Source organism: Moschus berezovskii, chromosome 2 (genome assembly GCF_049115385.1).
Source record: "Moschus berezovskii isolate FMDL1 chromosome 2, NW_MosBer_1.0, whole genome shotgun sequence".
NCBI classification, from domain to species: Eukaryota; Metazoa; Chordata; class Mammalia; order Artiodactyla; family Moschidae; genus Moschus; species Moschus berezovskii.
The window spans coordinates 134,005,149-134,023,022 of record NC_142461.1 but is presented as its reverse complement, the minus strand read 5'-3'; the positions used below and the strand labels follow the sequence as shown (position 1 = coordinate 134,023,022).

General features: G+C 41.6%; 1 protein-coding gene across 2 annotated transcripts in view; it reads right to left on the bottom strand.

The window, feature by feature from the left end:
- Nucleotides 1-208: 208 nt before the first annotated feature.
- Nucleotides 209-17,874, bottom strand: part of INPP1 (inositol polyphosphate-1-phosphatase) — a 30,068-nt gene continuing 12,402 nt past the window's right edge. The window contains exons 2-6 of one of the 2 annotated variants that reach the window (XM_055398191.2): nucleotides 10,895-11,161; nucleotides 8,523-8,583; nucleotides 5,471-5,671; nucleotides 2,264-2,438; nucleotides 209-939 (exon numbers count right to left, since the gene is read on the bottom strand). In XM_055398191.2, coding sequence (XP_055254166.2) covers nucleotides 378-939; nucleotides 2,264-2,438; nucleotides 5,471-5,671; nucleotides 8,523-8,583; nucleotides 10,895-11,098 — 1,203 coding nt within the window. In that variant the 5' untranslated portion in view covers nucleotides 11,099-11,161 and the 3' untranslated portion in view covers nucleotides 209-377. Of the gene's footprint in view, nucleotides 940-2,263; nucleotides 2,439-5,470; nucleotides 5,688-8,522; nucleotides 8,584-10,894; nucleotides 11,162-17,874 lie in introns of those variants that run through there. The other variant, XM_055398192.2, reaches the window with a different exon arrangement.

Here is a 17,874-nt window from a genome sequence, read left to right as displayed (position 1 = left end):
CTGTTTCAGACAGGAAACAAAACTAAGCACAACCCCCGCTGCCCTCCCTAATATTTCAGTGACATTGACTTATCACGTCTAAACTCATGTTCTAAAGAGTTTTATTAATTGAGCAGGAATTTTTCCTGTCTTCAATATTTTACTGAAGCGTTTCAAGCGGCACTAATCGCACAAAATCCTCTGTAAAGAATCTCACACATGGAACTGCTGCATGAATATCATTCATTTATTAACATTATGAATACATAATGGAAAGATGCTCCCCCAAAGAGGAAGGTGAATGTTGATTGTCAATAGGACAAAGCTGTCTTCAAAAGACGGAGATGTGGCAAGTAGGTTCACAGTTGGGTGGTGGAGCCCATGAGGACGGAGCTCATCTACGTGTGTGTAGCCACTGGGGCAAGGTGCTGGAGGAGGTGGCTCAAGAATGTCTCCAGCTGCCTCTCTGATCTGTATGCGATGAGTCCTCCCGTGTTGGCCCACCGATCCACTCCAGCAGCGCCTTCGTTTCCCACGTGGTACACCAACTGTGGCAAGTCAAGCCCCGTGTCAGGATTTCTTTCCAGGCATTCTTTTAAGTCCACCATCCCCCCACCCATGGCCCTGAGGATGGCGTGGGCAGCACAGGAGTCCCACTTGAACGTGGTGTCTTCTGAGAAGATGTAAATGTCAACCAGGCCAAGGATCACACAGAGGCTCTTGTAACCCGCGCCCGCCGCCCGGAAGACGCGCTCTCCACACACACGCGACAACGCGCCTCTGATGGCCTCCTTTTCACTGGTGCTGATGACAGCTGAGAACGGGTGGGAGCCTTCGGAGCTGGGGTTTTGGGTCACCGGGCTCTGTGTGTCACTGTTGTTTCTTGTAGAGATGGGAGGCAGGAGGGAATGGATATTGGTCCCCAAGTAAGAAAGGCCCCAGTAGCACTGTCCTTTCCACCTATGGAAGAGAACGTTCAGTTTGTGGCGGCAAGTTATCACATCTGTTTTTCATTGCTCCTATGGCTCCCCAACTTCATGTGGAAAATACATAACATAGTGAGTCTCAAGGCCCTTAAGCCTAGAGATAGTTATCAAATAGCTAATTCATTCCTAAAAGTTACTCCCTGTGCATGTTGCTGCCTGTGTTGTTGCCAGTTAGGAATGGTTTCAGTTTTTTTTTTTTGCATTATCACATTCATCTAGGACAGTGCTAAAATATTTGTGGGATTTCCGGCCTCTGGGAACACAGCAAAGTTTCACTGCCTCTTTTGGCATTTGAAGTTTAATGGGGGTAAAGGTGAACAGATAGATAAGATTTTCAATCTGCAGATCTTTCACAATCCTGAATTTTTTTCAATTAGTAACACCTTTTCATCCTCCAATTCACTAGCTCCACTTTGGCTTTAACATCAAGAAAGAAGGACTCTTTTTTTTTTTTTGGCGGGGGTGGGGGGGCAACAACAAAAATACCATCTAACATTTCTCAATGTTTAACTCACTATATACACTGGATAGTTTCTTTCCAGAGGAGGAGACTGAGGCTTAGAGAATGTAAATGTTTAAGAATGTAAATCAGTGGTAGAATCCAACCCAGGATTTGTGCCACCAACTACTTTGTCAACCATTTCTAGGTCATGATTATTTTAACTTCTTAATGACCCTTTAAAGATAACAAACACTTTCAGTTTGGAAGAAGGCAGGGAAGATGAAAAATATCAACACTGCAGAGGTGTAGTTTATGACTATTAAAGAACAAACAATTCTTAGCTGCTTGAAGCAAGTCAAAATTTAATTTAAAAATATACAGTTTTACATGAGTGGAAAAAATGTCATCTATTTCAGTAAAAAGCTGAAACCACAGGAGAAAAGCTGCTCTACTTGAACCCTGCCATGCTCTGGAGTCAACCCTGTCATACTCTGATCTGTAGGCCGTGGAGGCTATGGTGGCTTCGCCACCCTCTATGCTCTGCAAACGGTCCACGGGAGTGTGAGGAAGGCGGAGGCAGAAAAGAAAGTGACACCGACAGTTTATTTGTTTCTATGGGAGAGGTTCTAATCCTGGCCACACCTACTTATCTTTTCATTAGATCATTTTCACATTTTGTTGTGAAACCCAGGATTGAAAATTAAAGGACCATTAATTCAAACATAGAGATTTTTAGTAGGCATGCCAAATGTATCGAGTCATGGGAATGTCACATGAAGAGATAATCCTGACAATGAACAAAGCTGAGGTTGTAAATTCTGAAAACCATAATATGCCAAAAATATTCAATTTTTACCTGAGGGTGTGTAGGTCTTGTGATACAAAAGGTTGGTTGATGACTCCCATGAGAGGCACCCCTGTCTGTATGTCATAGACACCAATTAAAATAGTGACACACTGAAGTCCACTGGGGAAGATTCCTTGGTTGGGTTTAATGTCAGCAGAACCTTTTATATACTGATAAGTTGAATCTGAAAAATGAAGCAAATCTGTTAGGATTCAGGTAATGATTGTTTAGAAGATAACGATGAAGACACCTATAAAACCTGTCCCAGACCATTTCTCTCCAATTTGCTAACAGCTATGGTCTAAATGTTTGTGTCCCCCAAAGTTCTAACCCTCAAAAGTTGATGGTATTAGTAAGTGGGGCCTTTGGGAGGTACTTCAGTCCTCAGGGTGGAATCTCATGAATGGAATTAATGCCTTACAAAAGACGTCCCACAGATATTCTTAGTCTCTCCCACTTTATGAGTACACTGTGTGTGTGTTAGTCGCTCACTCGTGTCTGTTTTGCAACCCCATTGACTGTAGCCTGAAAGGCTCCTCTGTCCATGAGATTCTGCAGGCAGGATTACTGGAGAGGGTTGCCATTCCCTTCTCCCGGGAATCCTCCTGACCCAGGGATCAAACCTGGGTCTCCTGCATTGCAGGCAGGTTCTTTTTTTTTTTTTAATAAGAAATCTCAAATTCTTTTTTATCTTGACAGGATTACCTCAAGGATGCTGCAGTAAAAGAAGCACTTAAATAAGAGTCCTCAGGCAACACAGTTTCTCAACTGCCCAGGTGCCTGAGGGTCGGCCAGGCTGTCACAGTGTCCTGGAGCCAGTCGGCCCCTAGTCGTCCATCATGGAGCTCTTAGCCTCCACGTATTCCAGGGCCTTTGCCTTTACTGCAGGCAGATTCTTTACTGTCCAAGTACACAGTGAAAAGATGCTAATTATGAATCAAGAAGAAGACCCTCACCTAATCATGCTGGCACTTTGATACTGGACTTCTCAGCCTCTGAAACTGTGAGAAATAAATTTATCTTGTTTAAAAGGCACTAGTCCATGGTATCTTGTTATAGCAGCCCAAATGGACTAAGATAATAACCAATCACGTTTTACCTTTGGGAGGCACTGATGTGGAATTATTATTTGACCTTTTGTACTTCACTTTTAAGCTGCTTGTGTTTCATTTTCCCAACCATACATAAACTCTTGGACAAACGGGACATGTCAATAATTCCTATGGCAGCTGGCATATCTTCCTTCCTTCTTGTGTTGTTAATTGCTCAGTCATGAACAACTCTTTGTGACCCCATAGGACTGGAGTCACCAGGCTCCTCTGTCCATGGAGTTCTCCAGGCAAGAATACTAGAGTGGAGAGCCATTCCCTTCTCCAGGATATAACACCTTGCAAATGGTAAGAAGCACTCAAATATTCATCACCATGTCAAAATCATTTAAAAGGTAATGGCTCAGGGTAACTGGGGGGGTTCCTTTGAGCTCTTACTAATCAGAGGACAGGTCCAACCAAGGTGGGTGGGAAAGTCTCCTTCCAGGAATCTGAATTCCATTCCATTTGAATTCCATCAGGGATGGAATTGGCTTTTTACTTGTTTGTTTTGTCCCTCACATTAGGAGGAAAGAGACGATGGTGTCACAAGAGGAAGAAGCTCAGATGGTAAAGTGTCTGCCTTCAATGCGGGAGACTTGTGTTTGATCCCTGGGTCGGGAAGATCCCCTGGAGAAGGAAATGGCAATCCACTCCAGTACTCTTGCCTGGAAAATCCCATGGACTAAGGAGCCTGGTAGGCTACAGTCCATGGGGTCGCAAAGAGTCTGGGAAAAAGAAGCTAAGGAGTGAGGATGTACCTGCCAGCAGCTGACTGCCAACATCTAGTGAATTAATACCCAGTTAAGGATGCGCCAGGCACAAGATCCAGAGAGCTAGCTAACAGAATCAATTCAGGATAAAAACAAAACAAGGTTTCAGTTCCTCAAAAACCGTGGCGATAAAATATTCTGGAAAACATTCGTAGTCTGCATAACAATCCATTGACTGAATGCTCTACTGCTGTGATTAAAGGCATGTCTATCGCAAATCAACGTCCTTGTAGGGGAGAGGGTGAGGGGAGTTTGCTACTCAGCTTAATGACTGGTCCCAGTTGTGTTGGGGAGACTATGCCAGGAACCTGGGGGAAAAGTGGGACTCAGACCTAGGGCGTTATATTAACGGCATCATTGAGATAGGCCTACAGTTTTAAAACAATGGTTCCATAATCATGACCAAAAAAATAATGGTGAGGTGTACACAGGACTCACAAACTGACTGCTAGGAGTCTGTTCAGTTGTGTTTTGCTTGCCCTGTACAGTGGTTCTGCTTGTTTACTTAACTGAATTAGGAGCCAGGAGTTAAATTGCGAGAGCTCATTTAAAAACCTGTGTTTTTATTATTTCTAAATCTGAAGATCTGCACTGTACTCCCAGATGGTAATAATCTGCTGGAGCGGAATGTTCTTAAGATGCATGTGTGTTCAATTAGTTCTGCTGCTGCTGCTGCTGCGTCACTTCAGTCGTGTCCGACTCTGTGTGACCCCATAGACGGAAGCCCACCAGGGTCCCCCGTCCCTGGGATTCTCCAGGCAAGAACAGTGGAGTGGGTTGCCATTTCCTTCTCCAATGTGTGAAAGTGAAAAGTGAAAGCGAAGTCGCTCAGTCGTGTCCGACTCTTAGCGACCCCACGACTGCAGCCTACCAGGCTCCTCCGTCCATGGGATTTTCTAGGCAAGAGTACTGCAGTGGCTTGCCATTGCCTTCTCCGTCAATTAGTTCTAGCTGCTACCATTTCATTCTTCTCTCTGTTTAGCAGTCTGGCCCCTGAGGTCTTTCAAAAATGAGTTAATTCAGTTTTGTATATGTTCCTCTATGTGTGTGTGTGTATATACACACACATGTGTTATAAATATATGTGCATATGTATATAATACACACCTCAACTCTTCATTTATTTATTTAGGCCCCAACATGTAGCTTGTGGGATCTCAGTTCCCCAACCAGGGATTGAACCCAGGCTACAGCAGTGAGAGTCATTTATCATTTTAAAACTTCAAATATTTAAAAACTTCTAGGAGAGTTAAACCATACCCTCAATTTTCATTTTTCCAACACCCCTCCCCCCACAAAAAAAAGGATTACTAAGAAAAGCAAATAGACAAAAGCAAACACTCTCCTCTGCTTACCTATAGGATCCACCCAGATTCCCAAGATGTCCTGTGGAATGTTGATCTCCACTGAATCCAGAGCTGGGTCACTGAAGAAAACGTCCTGGTGCACAACCTTGGCTAAGGCCTCAGATGCCAGTTTGTTACCATTAAGGACTTTGCTGAGAAGAGCTACTGTTTCTTCCTCTGTTGGACACAGTCTCATGATAATCTTTTCCCCTAGAGTAAAGACAAACTGAAGACCATTACATCTCAAGTTTCAGAGGAGAAAGAACAGGGGATTGGGGAAAGCAGCTCAGATTATGTGAGGACAATACATCCAGCCCACTCCACTATTCATTTTTTCTTTTTCCTTAACGCCAAAACATTTTGTATTGGGGTATAGACAATTAACAATGTTGTGATAGTTCCAGGTGAACAGAGAAGGGACTCAGCCATACATATACATGGATCCGTTCTCCCTGAAACTCCCTTCCCATCCAGGCTGGCACAGAATATTGAGCAGAGTTCCATGAGCTATACAATAGGTTTCTGTTGGTTATCCATTTTAAATATAGCCCACTCCACTAATCTAAACTGGAGAATCCCATGGACAGAGGACCCTGGTGGGCTACAGTCCATGGGGTCGCAAAGAATTAGACACAACTGAGTGACTAACACACACACACACACAAGATATCCAGACTAGTGTCTCCTAATCCGGATGACCACCAGAATCACCCAGTGGGCTTCCTAAAGTCAAAGCTGATTCAGTGGTCACTCAGTCACCTCACAGTGAGAAATGAATTCCAGGCACCAAAGGACCTTCTCTCCAAAAAAAGTTTCCACGTGGGCACATGCACAGTTTTCTGTGTCCAGTTTAAGGCAGCTCATGTTAAGAATCCTAAACCCTGAGTCTGATAAACAATCTTCTATGTCTTTTACCTTGTGGCTTTTAATATCCTGGAAGTCACCCTGTTCACGTTTGAATATGTTTATTGAAAAGAAAAGAGTTTTTAATAAGTACACAGAAGGGCTTCTACCTCCCTTTATGAGGCTGCTTTGAACTAAAAACTGTCTATGCTCCGTAAATGTAAGATGACGTACATTCATCTTTAAATGTGGTCAAGCTGCAGGACTCTAAATCACATACACAGAACAGCTCTCCTCTGTGAAACCACTGGAAATCAGGTTGTAAGCAAAGCTGCTTCTGCAACTGAAACCCCAAGTTACCAAGTCCATGTGTTTGCCATCACTTTAAAGATACTTCTTAGATCCTTGCTTCATCTGGTTTCCAACCCCCCAAGCACAAATGAGAAAAGAGGCTCTCCTAGGAGTTTTACCAATAAAAAGTGACAGCAATGAAGAATATAAATTTTTAAAAATTAAGAAAACATGGAACTTTGGGGCTCCTGAGGTATCTCGACAAACACTCCTAGCTAACCTAGTCATTCCAAGAACCAGCAGCGTCGCCATCACCGGAGCGCCTGTTAGAAATTCAGAACTTCAGTCCCCATCCCAGACCGGCTGAGGTCTGACAAGATCCCCTGGTGACTCCTGTGACTGTTCGAGTTTGGAAAGCACACTGTGAATCTATGACAATGATGATTCTGAAACAGCAAGAATCAGTCAGTTAATTCAAATTAAATGAGATTGTTAAAGTTGGGGAATAATGTTAATCACCACCACTCGCTGAGCAGCTACTCTAGGCTCAGTAAAAGTCATGGGTTCACTCAAAGGAGCAAATCATATCACGTTACTCCACTGCTTAAAATCTGCCACTGAATTCTCCTCATACTTAAGGAAATTCCTTCCTTTGAGCTTCCATGATCTCATCTCACCTCATCCACCAGCCCCTCCTTTACCACGTGTCTCTGCCCTCCAATATACTAAGCCCATCCTCTCCTTCAGTTTTCAGGAAAATGTATGTGGAATGCATTTTTGCCCCTACCATTCTAGATAAATATTACAATAACTGTTTATGATGTAGCCAAATATAGGTTTTTAAGTGTAGGATTTCTTATGGGTAAGTCACAGGTGATTTTTTTAACCTTAAGTTTAACTGAGATTTCTCTCTCTTCTTACCGTCACAGAACTATCTTAATACACAGCCCATGAAATGACCAATCTTTTCCAGAGTTAATCCAGAAATTAGTTTTCTTTGTAAATATGCCTCTAGATGTTTAACTATTTGTCACATGATCTGTTTAAAGTTCACTATTTTAATCTTCTACCATTAAACAAACAAAACCCAAGCAAACTAAAAACCGCTGCTTCTCTAAAAAAGGGTTAGAGATTTTGTATTTTTCTCTCTACCACAAGGGAACACGGGGGTCCATCAAAGGAGAATTTGGCTCACAGGAAACCAATAAGAGTTAAAACTTGGTGCTAAAAGGAACCTTTGAGGTTGTCCAGCTCCCTTTACAGAGGTTCTGAGACCAGAGAAGCAATGAGGTCATTCAGGGGCAGGGCCTCTATGTTCTCGGCCTAGGTCTGTGGACTATGCAAAATGTCAGTCACTCAGTCCTACCCGACTCTGTGTGACCCCGTGGACTGTGGCCCACCAGGCTTCTCTGTTCATGGGATTCTCCAGACAAGAATACTGGAGTGGGTTGCCATTCTCTTCTCCAGGGGATCTTCTTGATCCAGGGATCAAACTTGGGTCTCCTGAATTGCAGGTGCATTCTTTACTGTTGACCCACCAGGGAAGCACATGGGCTCTCCAGGAGGTCCACAAGCGGGTCTACTTGGACCTGAGACTGTCTGCACATCTGTGTAGATCTACATCCTTTGGGGGGCATCTGTAACTTCCATCAGATTCTTAAAGGGCCATGCAACTGTCCCAAAGGCTAAATCATTATTCAATGCTACAGAGTTATATCTAGAATACATGTGAACTTGCTAAATAATTCTAAGATGCCACATCTCTGTCTTATGTGGCAGGTTATCCTTAAGTGCCGAATGAAGTTTAACATTCAAATATGTTATTTACATGAAAGGCCTCCAAACATTAATTTCATGATGTAAGTTTAAAATAAAAATACCATATGATAGTTAAGTTATAAAAATATGTTAAGATTCTTATACTTACCCAAATCATTAGTAAATTCATTGGATTCTTCTCCAAAAATCTTTTTCCCCAAGCCTGGAAACTGAATGATTCAGAATATGACAAGAATACAAAACAGCAACAACAACAAAAATGCCACATTCATGTTCAATTCTGAATAGATTTCCACTTTATATTTCAAACTAAATAGAACATGTAGGTCAGAAATTTGGAAGTTTACAATTCCAGAAATCAATTCAAGTGTAATAAGTGAAGTCAGACTGGTTCAGCACTTTTCTAATATCAGTAGTTTTCTAATATTTTCCTGTTCCTTTGCCCCTTTAGAAAGTCCAAATCATGGTAGAAGTCTGGTTTCCTTATGTTCTGTTGAGTCTGCAGAAGTACTTTTAGAACTTCATCCTTCTAGTTAAGGGCCATGAGCTAGAATGTTTACAAAGGAGATGTTTTAACTGCTGCTCCTACAAAGTACCCAAGTAACTTGTACAAGTTAATGTTACTGACCAAGTACCTAAGATGATTACTTGAGACCAGATAGAAAGGAGCAGAGGAAAACATTTAATTTTGTTTTCTGCACGTGTTAAGGTATCATTAGCCATCAGGCTGCTGCTGCTGCTAAGTTGCGTCAGTCATGTCCGACTCTGTGCGACCCAATGAACTGTAGCCCACCAGGCTCCTCCGTCCATGGGATTTTCCAGGCAAGAGAGTACTGGAGTGGGATGCCATCTCCTTCTCCAGCCATCAGGCTAGGAAGGCAATGTAGCAAAAAAGGGGAAATATTTTATCTGCCAACAACTTATGCATCAATATTTTGATGGAATGAAAAAACAAACAAAAAGAAACACACTAAATAGGAGACTTCTCTCATCTGTGTACAACCAGGAAGCTTTCAGACACATTTTGTTTCTGATTGTCTCTGTAGTAAAGATAATTTCTCTCAAAATGTGTGCTGAATTATGGTATGAGTACAATTCTCAGGCAATGAAAGCAAGGAAATGCTTCAAATATTTGAGCTCAGTTATTTACAGATGGCCAATAGATGTAACAGTGCCCACAACTACTTGTTATTTTTAACTCTTTTGAAGAACAATGCAAGTCAACACATATTGGCACTGAACCTATTGATCAAGTCATCAAAGGCTGAAGCGCCAGTCTCCCAGTTTGCCTAGAGACCCTTTCTGAGGCTATAGTACATAAGAGTTGTGATATTTTATACATACCAAAAGTGAGTATCATTTATGTGTTCATAAATCCTGGCAGATACTTCATGAATGAACAATTGCCTGAACTTGTTATAATGCTCTGAGGCAAATATTAGCCCACAGAACTTACACTTCTAATCCAGTTGCTCAAACATCCCTTCCACCCAGCTCTCTTGATCAATAACAAAAATAAATTTCCTTCCACTGGATCCAGATTGTATAGGGCATGAAAAAGAACAGTTTGTAGAAATTTCAAGGGGTTATTTATTCTCTCTTCCTACCTGTGGTCAAGGACTCACTTAAATGATTCTAAACAATTCCTAACATTTTGAGAATTTCATAGGAACAATTCCAATATTTTGTAGGGCTTTCTGACATAAAATTCTATCCTCCAAATTAAAAGAAAAGTAATTAGATTATTATATAAAAGATAATATAGTATCACAAACAGCATAGACTCTGGAGTTGGTCAGCCCACGTTCAAAAACCAGCTCTACCACTCATTTGCTGTGTAACCCTAGTCAAGTTATTTAACCTCTGTTGTCTCCCCTTTCTCTTCCATTACATTGAAATAGTTCTTATCCCATAAAACTGTTATGTGTTAAACTAATATATTTAAAGCCCTTGGATAAGTACTCGGCTCACAGTGAGCACTCACAAGTGCCTGCTAATGTTATTGTTTGCTATAACTGCTTATGAATATAGTTTATTTACCCTAGTCAGCTTAAAAGACCTAGAATTACAATCACTGTTGGTTACAAACAACGTTTTCCTACTAAATTAGAGAGTCTCCAGAACCCTATGAGGCTATCACTGAGGCAACCATTAGGTAAATGACTATGTCAAAAGGTGGGACTTAATATTATCAAGTTAAAAAAAAATTTATAAAACAGTGTGTTCTCATTTCTTTAGAGTTAAGTTAAACCTGCCATGCACACACAGAAGGAAAACATTCTAATATTTAGCAAAACAGTTGTGGTTTTCTCTAGTGATAGAATTAGGAGGGTTATTTTTCAACATTTCAGTTTTTCCTGTAACACACATTTTATTAATACTGCAGTCAAAATAAGGGGGGGAAACCTAGAATCCATGGTGCTGGGGGGTGGGTTGTGGGGGAGGAGGCGGCGAGCTATTTTATGGGGGGAACCACAGGGGCAAATAATTTGCAATTACCTTGGCTGCGACATTCCTTACCTTGCTCTCCATATTCTCTTTGATAACTTCCTGTACCAGTACATCAGCCAGGGTCTTGAAATCAACTGCAAACTTCTTGTTCTTTTCTCCCTCTTTCTTTTCTTCTATCAGCAGCTGGAAGAGGGCTTCCTGCTGCCTGCATGCCCGGGCAATGTTGGCAGCTTTCTCAGAGACTCGGAGCAGCTCTTGGAGGATATCTGACATTTCTGAACCTGGCTGTGTGGTGCAGCAGCTGGTGGAACAGGCACCCACCCGCTGAGCTGTCAGCTGGGAAAGGACAAGAAAGTGAAACAGAAAGCAGTTCAGCGAGCGAGTCAACCTGTCAGCATGGCTGAGCGGCTAGTAGAGATCAGCCACAACCTCAGGTGGACGCTTCACCTACAATTTGAAACTTGTCTTTCGAGATCAACATATTTGTAGTCTCAAGACCATGAGGCAAAGAACTGACTTCTCGGTGAAAGAAAGTCTCTAAACGAGAATCTACACTATGTTTACCAAACTCTAGACCGATAGGCAGGTGGACACACGAGCACAATGTTAGAAGGGAAAGCCAAATTCATGCAATGACCTTGAATGAATACATGAGCTTGGTAACATTATTCAAGTGTGCTCCTTCTTTCACGCTTCGGGGGAAGAAGTGAACGTGGGTTTATCCTATCAGTCTGGGAGCAACTTTCTAAAGGACCAAGCACCACACCGGCAGACATCTCAGCGTCCTGCAAGACTCCTGAGATCACACTTGAGCTAGCAGCCCAGTTGCTGTACCAACCCGCCCCGCCTTGTTTTTCTATTAAAAATGTCCCACTAGCTGTGCTGCTTACAGCAAATTTAAATAATAAAATGAAGTAAAACATGCAACTTTTGGGGATTTGAAAAGTTCTGGCTTCTAAGAGGCAAGCTACAATGCCTTGACATACCTATTGGGTAAATAGCAGAGAAACAGTTCTGTTTCGGTAGTAGCTGCATTTTATTGAATGCTTTAATAATTCTTATCTCATTATTATGAGAATTATTGTGAGGATTATCAGTCTTATCTAGAGTCAAGGAAACTGCAGCTTAGAGAAGTTAAGCAACTTGTTTAGGTTACATAAGACTAAACGGCGGGGCGCAGACTCTGTCGTACACAGAAGCTCATGCTCTTTATTATCCTAACAAATACTTTACTTCTTAAAAAAAAAATCCCTTAATGGACTGTGGGAGGCTGACAGTTAGTACAACAGTGAAGATGTCAGTGCAGTGGAGTTAACTGTGAACTGTCATAGCTGTGTTGTCTTAAGCAAGTCTACTTTAAAAATCATATGCTATTTTCTTAAGATAATGGGCCAACCATCATAAGAAAATATGTCCAACCTCAATAGTAATAAATGGAAAGTGAATAAAACAATGAGACATCCTACTTCACTATTAGATGGGCAAAACTGTTTCTAATGTTAACATTCTTTCTTCCAGGTGTGGTGAAACGGATGCTGATATTCTGCTAACGGGCACATAAAAATGTGGGTTTGTAGATGAAAATTTGAGAAAAATGGATCAAAATACCTAGAGATGCTATCACCTTTAGCCACTAATTCAAGTTGGCCTTATTTTGAAAGTTATGTTTATGTAAGAAAGTCATATTTAATATTTTAAATATTTCTGCACAAGAAGGATTAATATTATTGACTGTAGAAAAAAGTTAAAAAAATCTTAAATACTTGTGAAATGTAGATAAATTATTATATAGTTATTAAATAATATTCTTGAAGAAATTTAATAGGAATATGTTAAAATGCTACAATGTTAAGTATACACAGTATCACAGTATGTTCCTAATTTGTGTTTTTAATACACACATACACTCTGTTTATACATATGGAGAGAGTTTGAAAGACTAGATGATGTTCTAATTGTAGTTAAATGTTTAGTGGTGGTTATCACTGGGTACTAGAATTGAGGAGGATTTTTCTCATGCTTTTCTGTAATTATCAAATATTCTACAGTAAATATATACTGTTTTTATAATAATAAATGATATGTTAAAATGCTTTAGGACAATTAAGCACAAAGGACAAGAATTCCTCAACTCTTGAAGATAACCGTCCAAACAAAGTGTTGCTATGGCAACAACACAAATTCAGATAATAGAGGCAACAGAGTCAAACGTTAAATAGAACACCTACCGACCAAAACGGCTTTCTCCCCAAGGAGTAAATACATTAAAAAAAACCACTTTGGTCAACAAACCTTAACATTAAGAAAAATAGTTATATTAATATAGCTGAGGCATCTTGACTTAGAAATAACTTATGGCATCTATATGCTATTAATTATAAGTTTTATATAATATATACACACGTGGACACATATATATCAGTAGAATACATAAGTTCTAAGTATATAAATTCAATAATTTTGATTTCTTAGTATGCATTATATAATTATTATAAGGGAAGAGAATCAATGAACTAATAGTATCTAAGTAACTTTTTATCTTAAAAACAGCATGAAGATTTTAAGGAGTCCAATTAGAAAACTTCCTAGATTAACAATAAGTGTGTGTGGGTGTGTGTGCATGTGCGTGCTCAGTCATGTCTGACTCTTTGTGACCTCACGGACTGTAGGCCACCTCACTCCTCTGTCCATGGAATTTCCCAGGCAAGAATACTGGAGTGGGTTGCCATTTCCTCCACTATGAGATCTTCCTCACCCAGGACTGAACTCATATCTCTTATGTCCCCTGCATTGGCAGGCAGATTCTTTACCCCTAGATTAATAATACCAGTAGGGAATTCCCTGGCGGTTCAGTGATGAGGACTCCAGGCTCTCATGCTGAGGGCCCAGGTTCAATCCCTGGTCAGGGAACAAAAATTCCACAAGCCACACAGTGCAGCCAAAAGAAATAAAAGCTTCCAACCCATGCATATTATTAAAAAATACCAGTATTGTCTATTTTACTCCACTTTGTTAAAAACCGATTAGCTTTTTTAAAAGAAACACCGTACCACCACACCGGTGAATAACCAAAAATCTCCCCCTATGATGTCCTCAGAAATCACTCAGGTGAGTTACACAGGTTACAAGCTCCAGGCACCACCACCACCCATCTCTTCACACAGAAAACTCACCCACCGAGTCCTGATAAGTTTCTATAAAGCAGCTGAGAGGTCTGGTATTTCTCCCCTTTGAAACTGAGAACCTGATCTTTATTTCCTCAATAATGAGTATTCTCACGTCACCTGAGCAGAGCAACTTGACCAATGGGGAAAAAAATTCAGCTCTAAACTTCAGTCCCATAATTAACAGGGGCACAGATTTTCAGAATTCATCATAACGCAGTAAATCAGGTTTTTCAGTTCCAAGGTCATCCCAGTGCTCAACCTTAACCACCCTTTGTTCTGAACCTGGAAACACTACGGTATCTTGTCAAGCTCCAGGCTGAACACCCAGTTTCAGCTCAGGATGAGGCTTTCTGTAAGCCACCCCCAGAACGTCTTTAGCTCCAGGGTCCTAGCCCGCTTGAAAAAAAAAAAAACTCTCTCTCAGCTATCATCATCTACCTTCAAGACTTCCTAATTAATTGGCATAGCTGCTTTCTGGCTGGCTGGACTGTGTTGTCCAAATGAACGAGGCCCCGTCCCCTGCGCTTCTCTCCGTTAGCTGCTTCCGGATCTCCCTCTGTCCTCAACTCAGGTTGCTCCGCAGGCCGCAGCGCTCAGGGGCGTACTGGACAATCTGCCCTCACTTTGAAGGACTCAACGTGAGAGAAACTGTCTTAGAAGAAACTGAGTTGTACACCCAATACAGAATTTCTTCGAGCTTCTTAACAGCTCATATTAACACTTGTGGAAATTATCATTTAGATGATTTTAAAAAAGAAGTTTATATACTCATGACTGACCTAAGTTAGATTTATTTAAACATTTCAAATACTTTAAGTGAAAATTATTATAGACTCATGATAAGCAAGTCGGAGAAGGCAATGGCACCCCACTCCAGTACTCTTGCCTGGAAAATCCCATGAATGGAGGAGCCTGGTAGGCTTCGGTCCATGAGGTCACAAAGAGTCGGACACGACTGAGCGACTTCACTTTCCCTTTCATGCCTTGGAGAAGGAAATGGCAACCCACTCCAGTGTTCTTGCCTGGAGAATCCCAGGGACAGGGAAGCCTGGTGGGCTGCCGTCTATTGGGTCGCACAGAGTCAGACACGACTGAAGCGACTTGGCAGCAGCAGCAGCAGCAGATAAGTAAGTTATCGCATTTACCATAATTTAATAGCCTTGAATATGGAAGAAATTCCTTGGGATTAGTGGTTAATGGGTGTTCTGAGAACCACACATTAGAAGTACCTAAGTTGTCTACTACAAGACAGATTTCTGAGTTCCATCCCAAGTTAGCGAGTCAGAATCTCTGGAGACAGGGCCCAGGAATTTGTATGTTTGTCAGCTTCCTAGATGATGCTAAACACTGAGATGTAATAGCTACTGTTCTTAACGTTGTTCATTCTTCTTTAATGCTATGCTGGTAATTTCAGCGGGGCTGAGGTATCTTGGTGGAACCATGTGCTATCAGTTATCCATGCACAGAGAAAGACCCAAGCTAAAATAATAATAGCCAATATGTATTAGGTGCTTACTTTATGGCAAGTAGCCTTCTAAGCACTCTACATATGTTAACTCTAATTCTCACACAACCCTACGAAGAAAATACTGTTATCTCTATTTTAACTGATAAAGAAACTGAGGCATATGAGGGTTAAGTAATTTTCCCAAAACCACACAGGTGGGAAGTGGCTAGGACAGGATTCAAGCCCAAGTAAACTGGTTGAAACCCACACTGTAAACCACTACTCTAGCCAATAAAATCCTTTCCTAAATTGTCAGCTGTTAACTAAGGGGAGAAATGAGCAATCATGGGCTAAATAATCACTAAACTATTATTATAAGGTACATTATATAGCAAAAAGGAGAGAAACACACATACCTACCTGATAGCTGTCAGCAGTCTGACTGTTAAAAAAAGAAATCATGATTTGATACTCATTTCCCCTCTACTCTCAGGAAAATCTTTTCTCTAGTAGATCCTCAGTCTCCATGTAAACCATCTTTGCTGGATAGTAAAAGCCCATCTATGTTCTACTGAGGCCTCTCTTAGCTGGCTGTCTCGACATGAGGGGTAGGGTGGGGGTGTCAGCTTATGCCGAAATATCTAATTCCTCAAGCACTTGATGGCTAGGGCTGCCATAAGTAAGTGCCACAGAATGGGTGGCTTAAACAACAAGTCTATTTTCTCACGGTTCTGGAGACTGGAAGTCCGAGGCTGGCAGGGTTGGCCTCTTCCGAAGCCTCTCTCCTTGTCCTGCAGATGGCCTTTCCTCTGTAGATGAGCATCCCCAGGTGTGCTCCCTCTTTTTACAGAGACTCCAGCCAGCCTGAGTTAGGGCCCACCCATGTGACCGCGCTCAACCTTTACTGAGCTAAGCTAAAGGCCCTATCTCCAAATACACTCACGTTATGAGGTACGGGGAAGACAGTGCTTCAGCATACGAATTTAGAGGAATAAAATTCAGCCCAGAGAGACCTTGATAATCTCAGCAAATACCATCCCAATCTATTCCTTTGTCTTCCGTTTTCTGTCCAGAGAAGCGGGGCAGGGTTCTTTCTCCTGTTTATGTGGTCAATAACTTTAATTCTGTGAGACAGTCTTTCCCACTAGAAGCCACTCACTTTTACAGCCAAATCATTAATGGTCAATGAACACTGAAATACTCATAAGCCTTATTTTGTGACAACCCATTTCAAGTCACATTTGAGCAGAACAGGCTTAAAGAAGTTATATTCTTCTCTTCAGTTCAGTTCAGTTCAGTCACTCAGTCGTGTCTGACTCTTTGCGACCCCATGAATCACAGCACGCCAGGCCTCCCTGTCCATCACCAACTCCCAGAGTTCACTCAAATTCATGTCCATCGAGTCGGTGATGCCATCCAGCCATCTCATTCTCTGTCGTCCCCGTCTCCTCCCGCACCCAATCCCTCCCAGCATCAGAGTCTTTTCCAGTAAGTCAACTCGTCGCATGAGGTGGCCAAAGTATTGGAGTTTCAGCTTTAGCATCAGTCCTTCCAATGAACACCCAGGATTGATCTCCTCTAGAATGGACTGGTTGGATCTCCTCGCAGTCCAAGGGACTCTCAAGAGTCTTCTCCAACACCACAGTTCAAAAGCATCAATTCTTCGGCGATCAGCCTTCTTCACAGTCCAACTCTCACATCCATACATGACCACGGGAAAAACCATAGCCTTGACTAGATGGACCTTTGTTGGCAAAGTAATGTCTCTGCTTTTTAATATGCTATCTAGGTTGGTCATAACTTTCCTTTCAAGGAGTAAGCGTCTTTTAATTTCCTGGCTGCAATCAGCATCTGCAGTGATTTTGGAGCCCAAAAATATAAAGTCTGACACTGTTTCCACTGTTTCCCCATCTCTTTCCCATGAAGTGATGGGACCAGATGACATGATCTTTGTTTTCTGAATGTTGAGCTTCAAGCCAACCTTTTCACTCTCCTCTTTCACTTTCATCAAGAGGCTTTTTAGTTCCTCTTCACTTTCTGCCATAAGGGTGGTGTCATCTGCATATCTGAGGTGATTGATATTTCTCCCAGCAATCTTGATTCCAGCTTGTGCTTCTTCCAGCCCAGCGTTCCTCATGATGTACTCTGCATATAAGTTAAATAAGCAGGGTAACAATATACAACCTTGACGTACTCCTTTTCCTATTTGGAACCAGTCTGTTGTTCCATGTCCAGTTCTGACTGTTGCTTCCTGACCTGCATATAGGTTTCTCAAGAGGCAGGTCAGGTGGCCTGGTATGCCCATCTCTTTCAGAATCTTCCAGTTTCTTGTGATCCACACAGTCAAAGGCTTTGGCATAGTCAATGAAGCAGAAATAGATGTTTTTCTGGAACTCTCCTGCTTTCTCCATGATCCAGCGCATGTTGGCAATTTG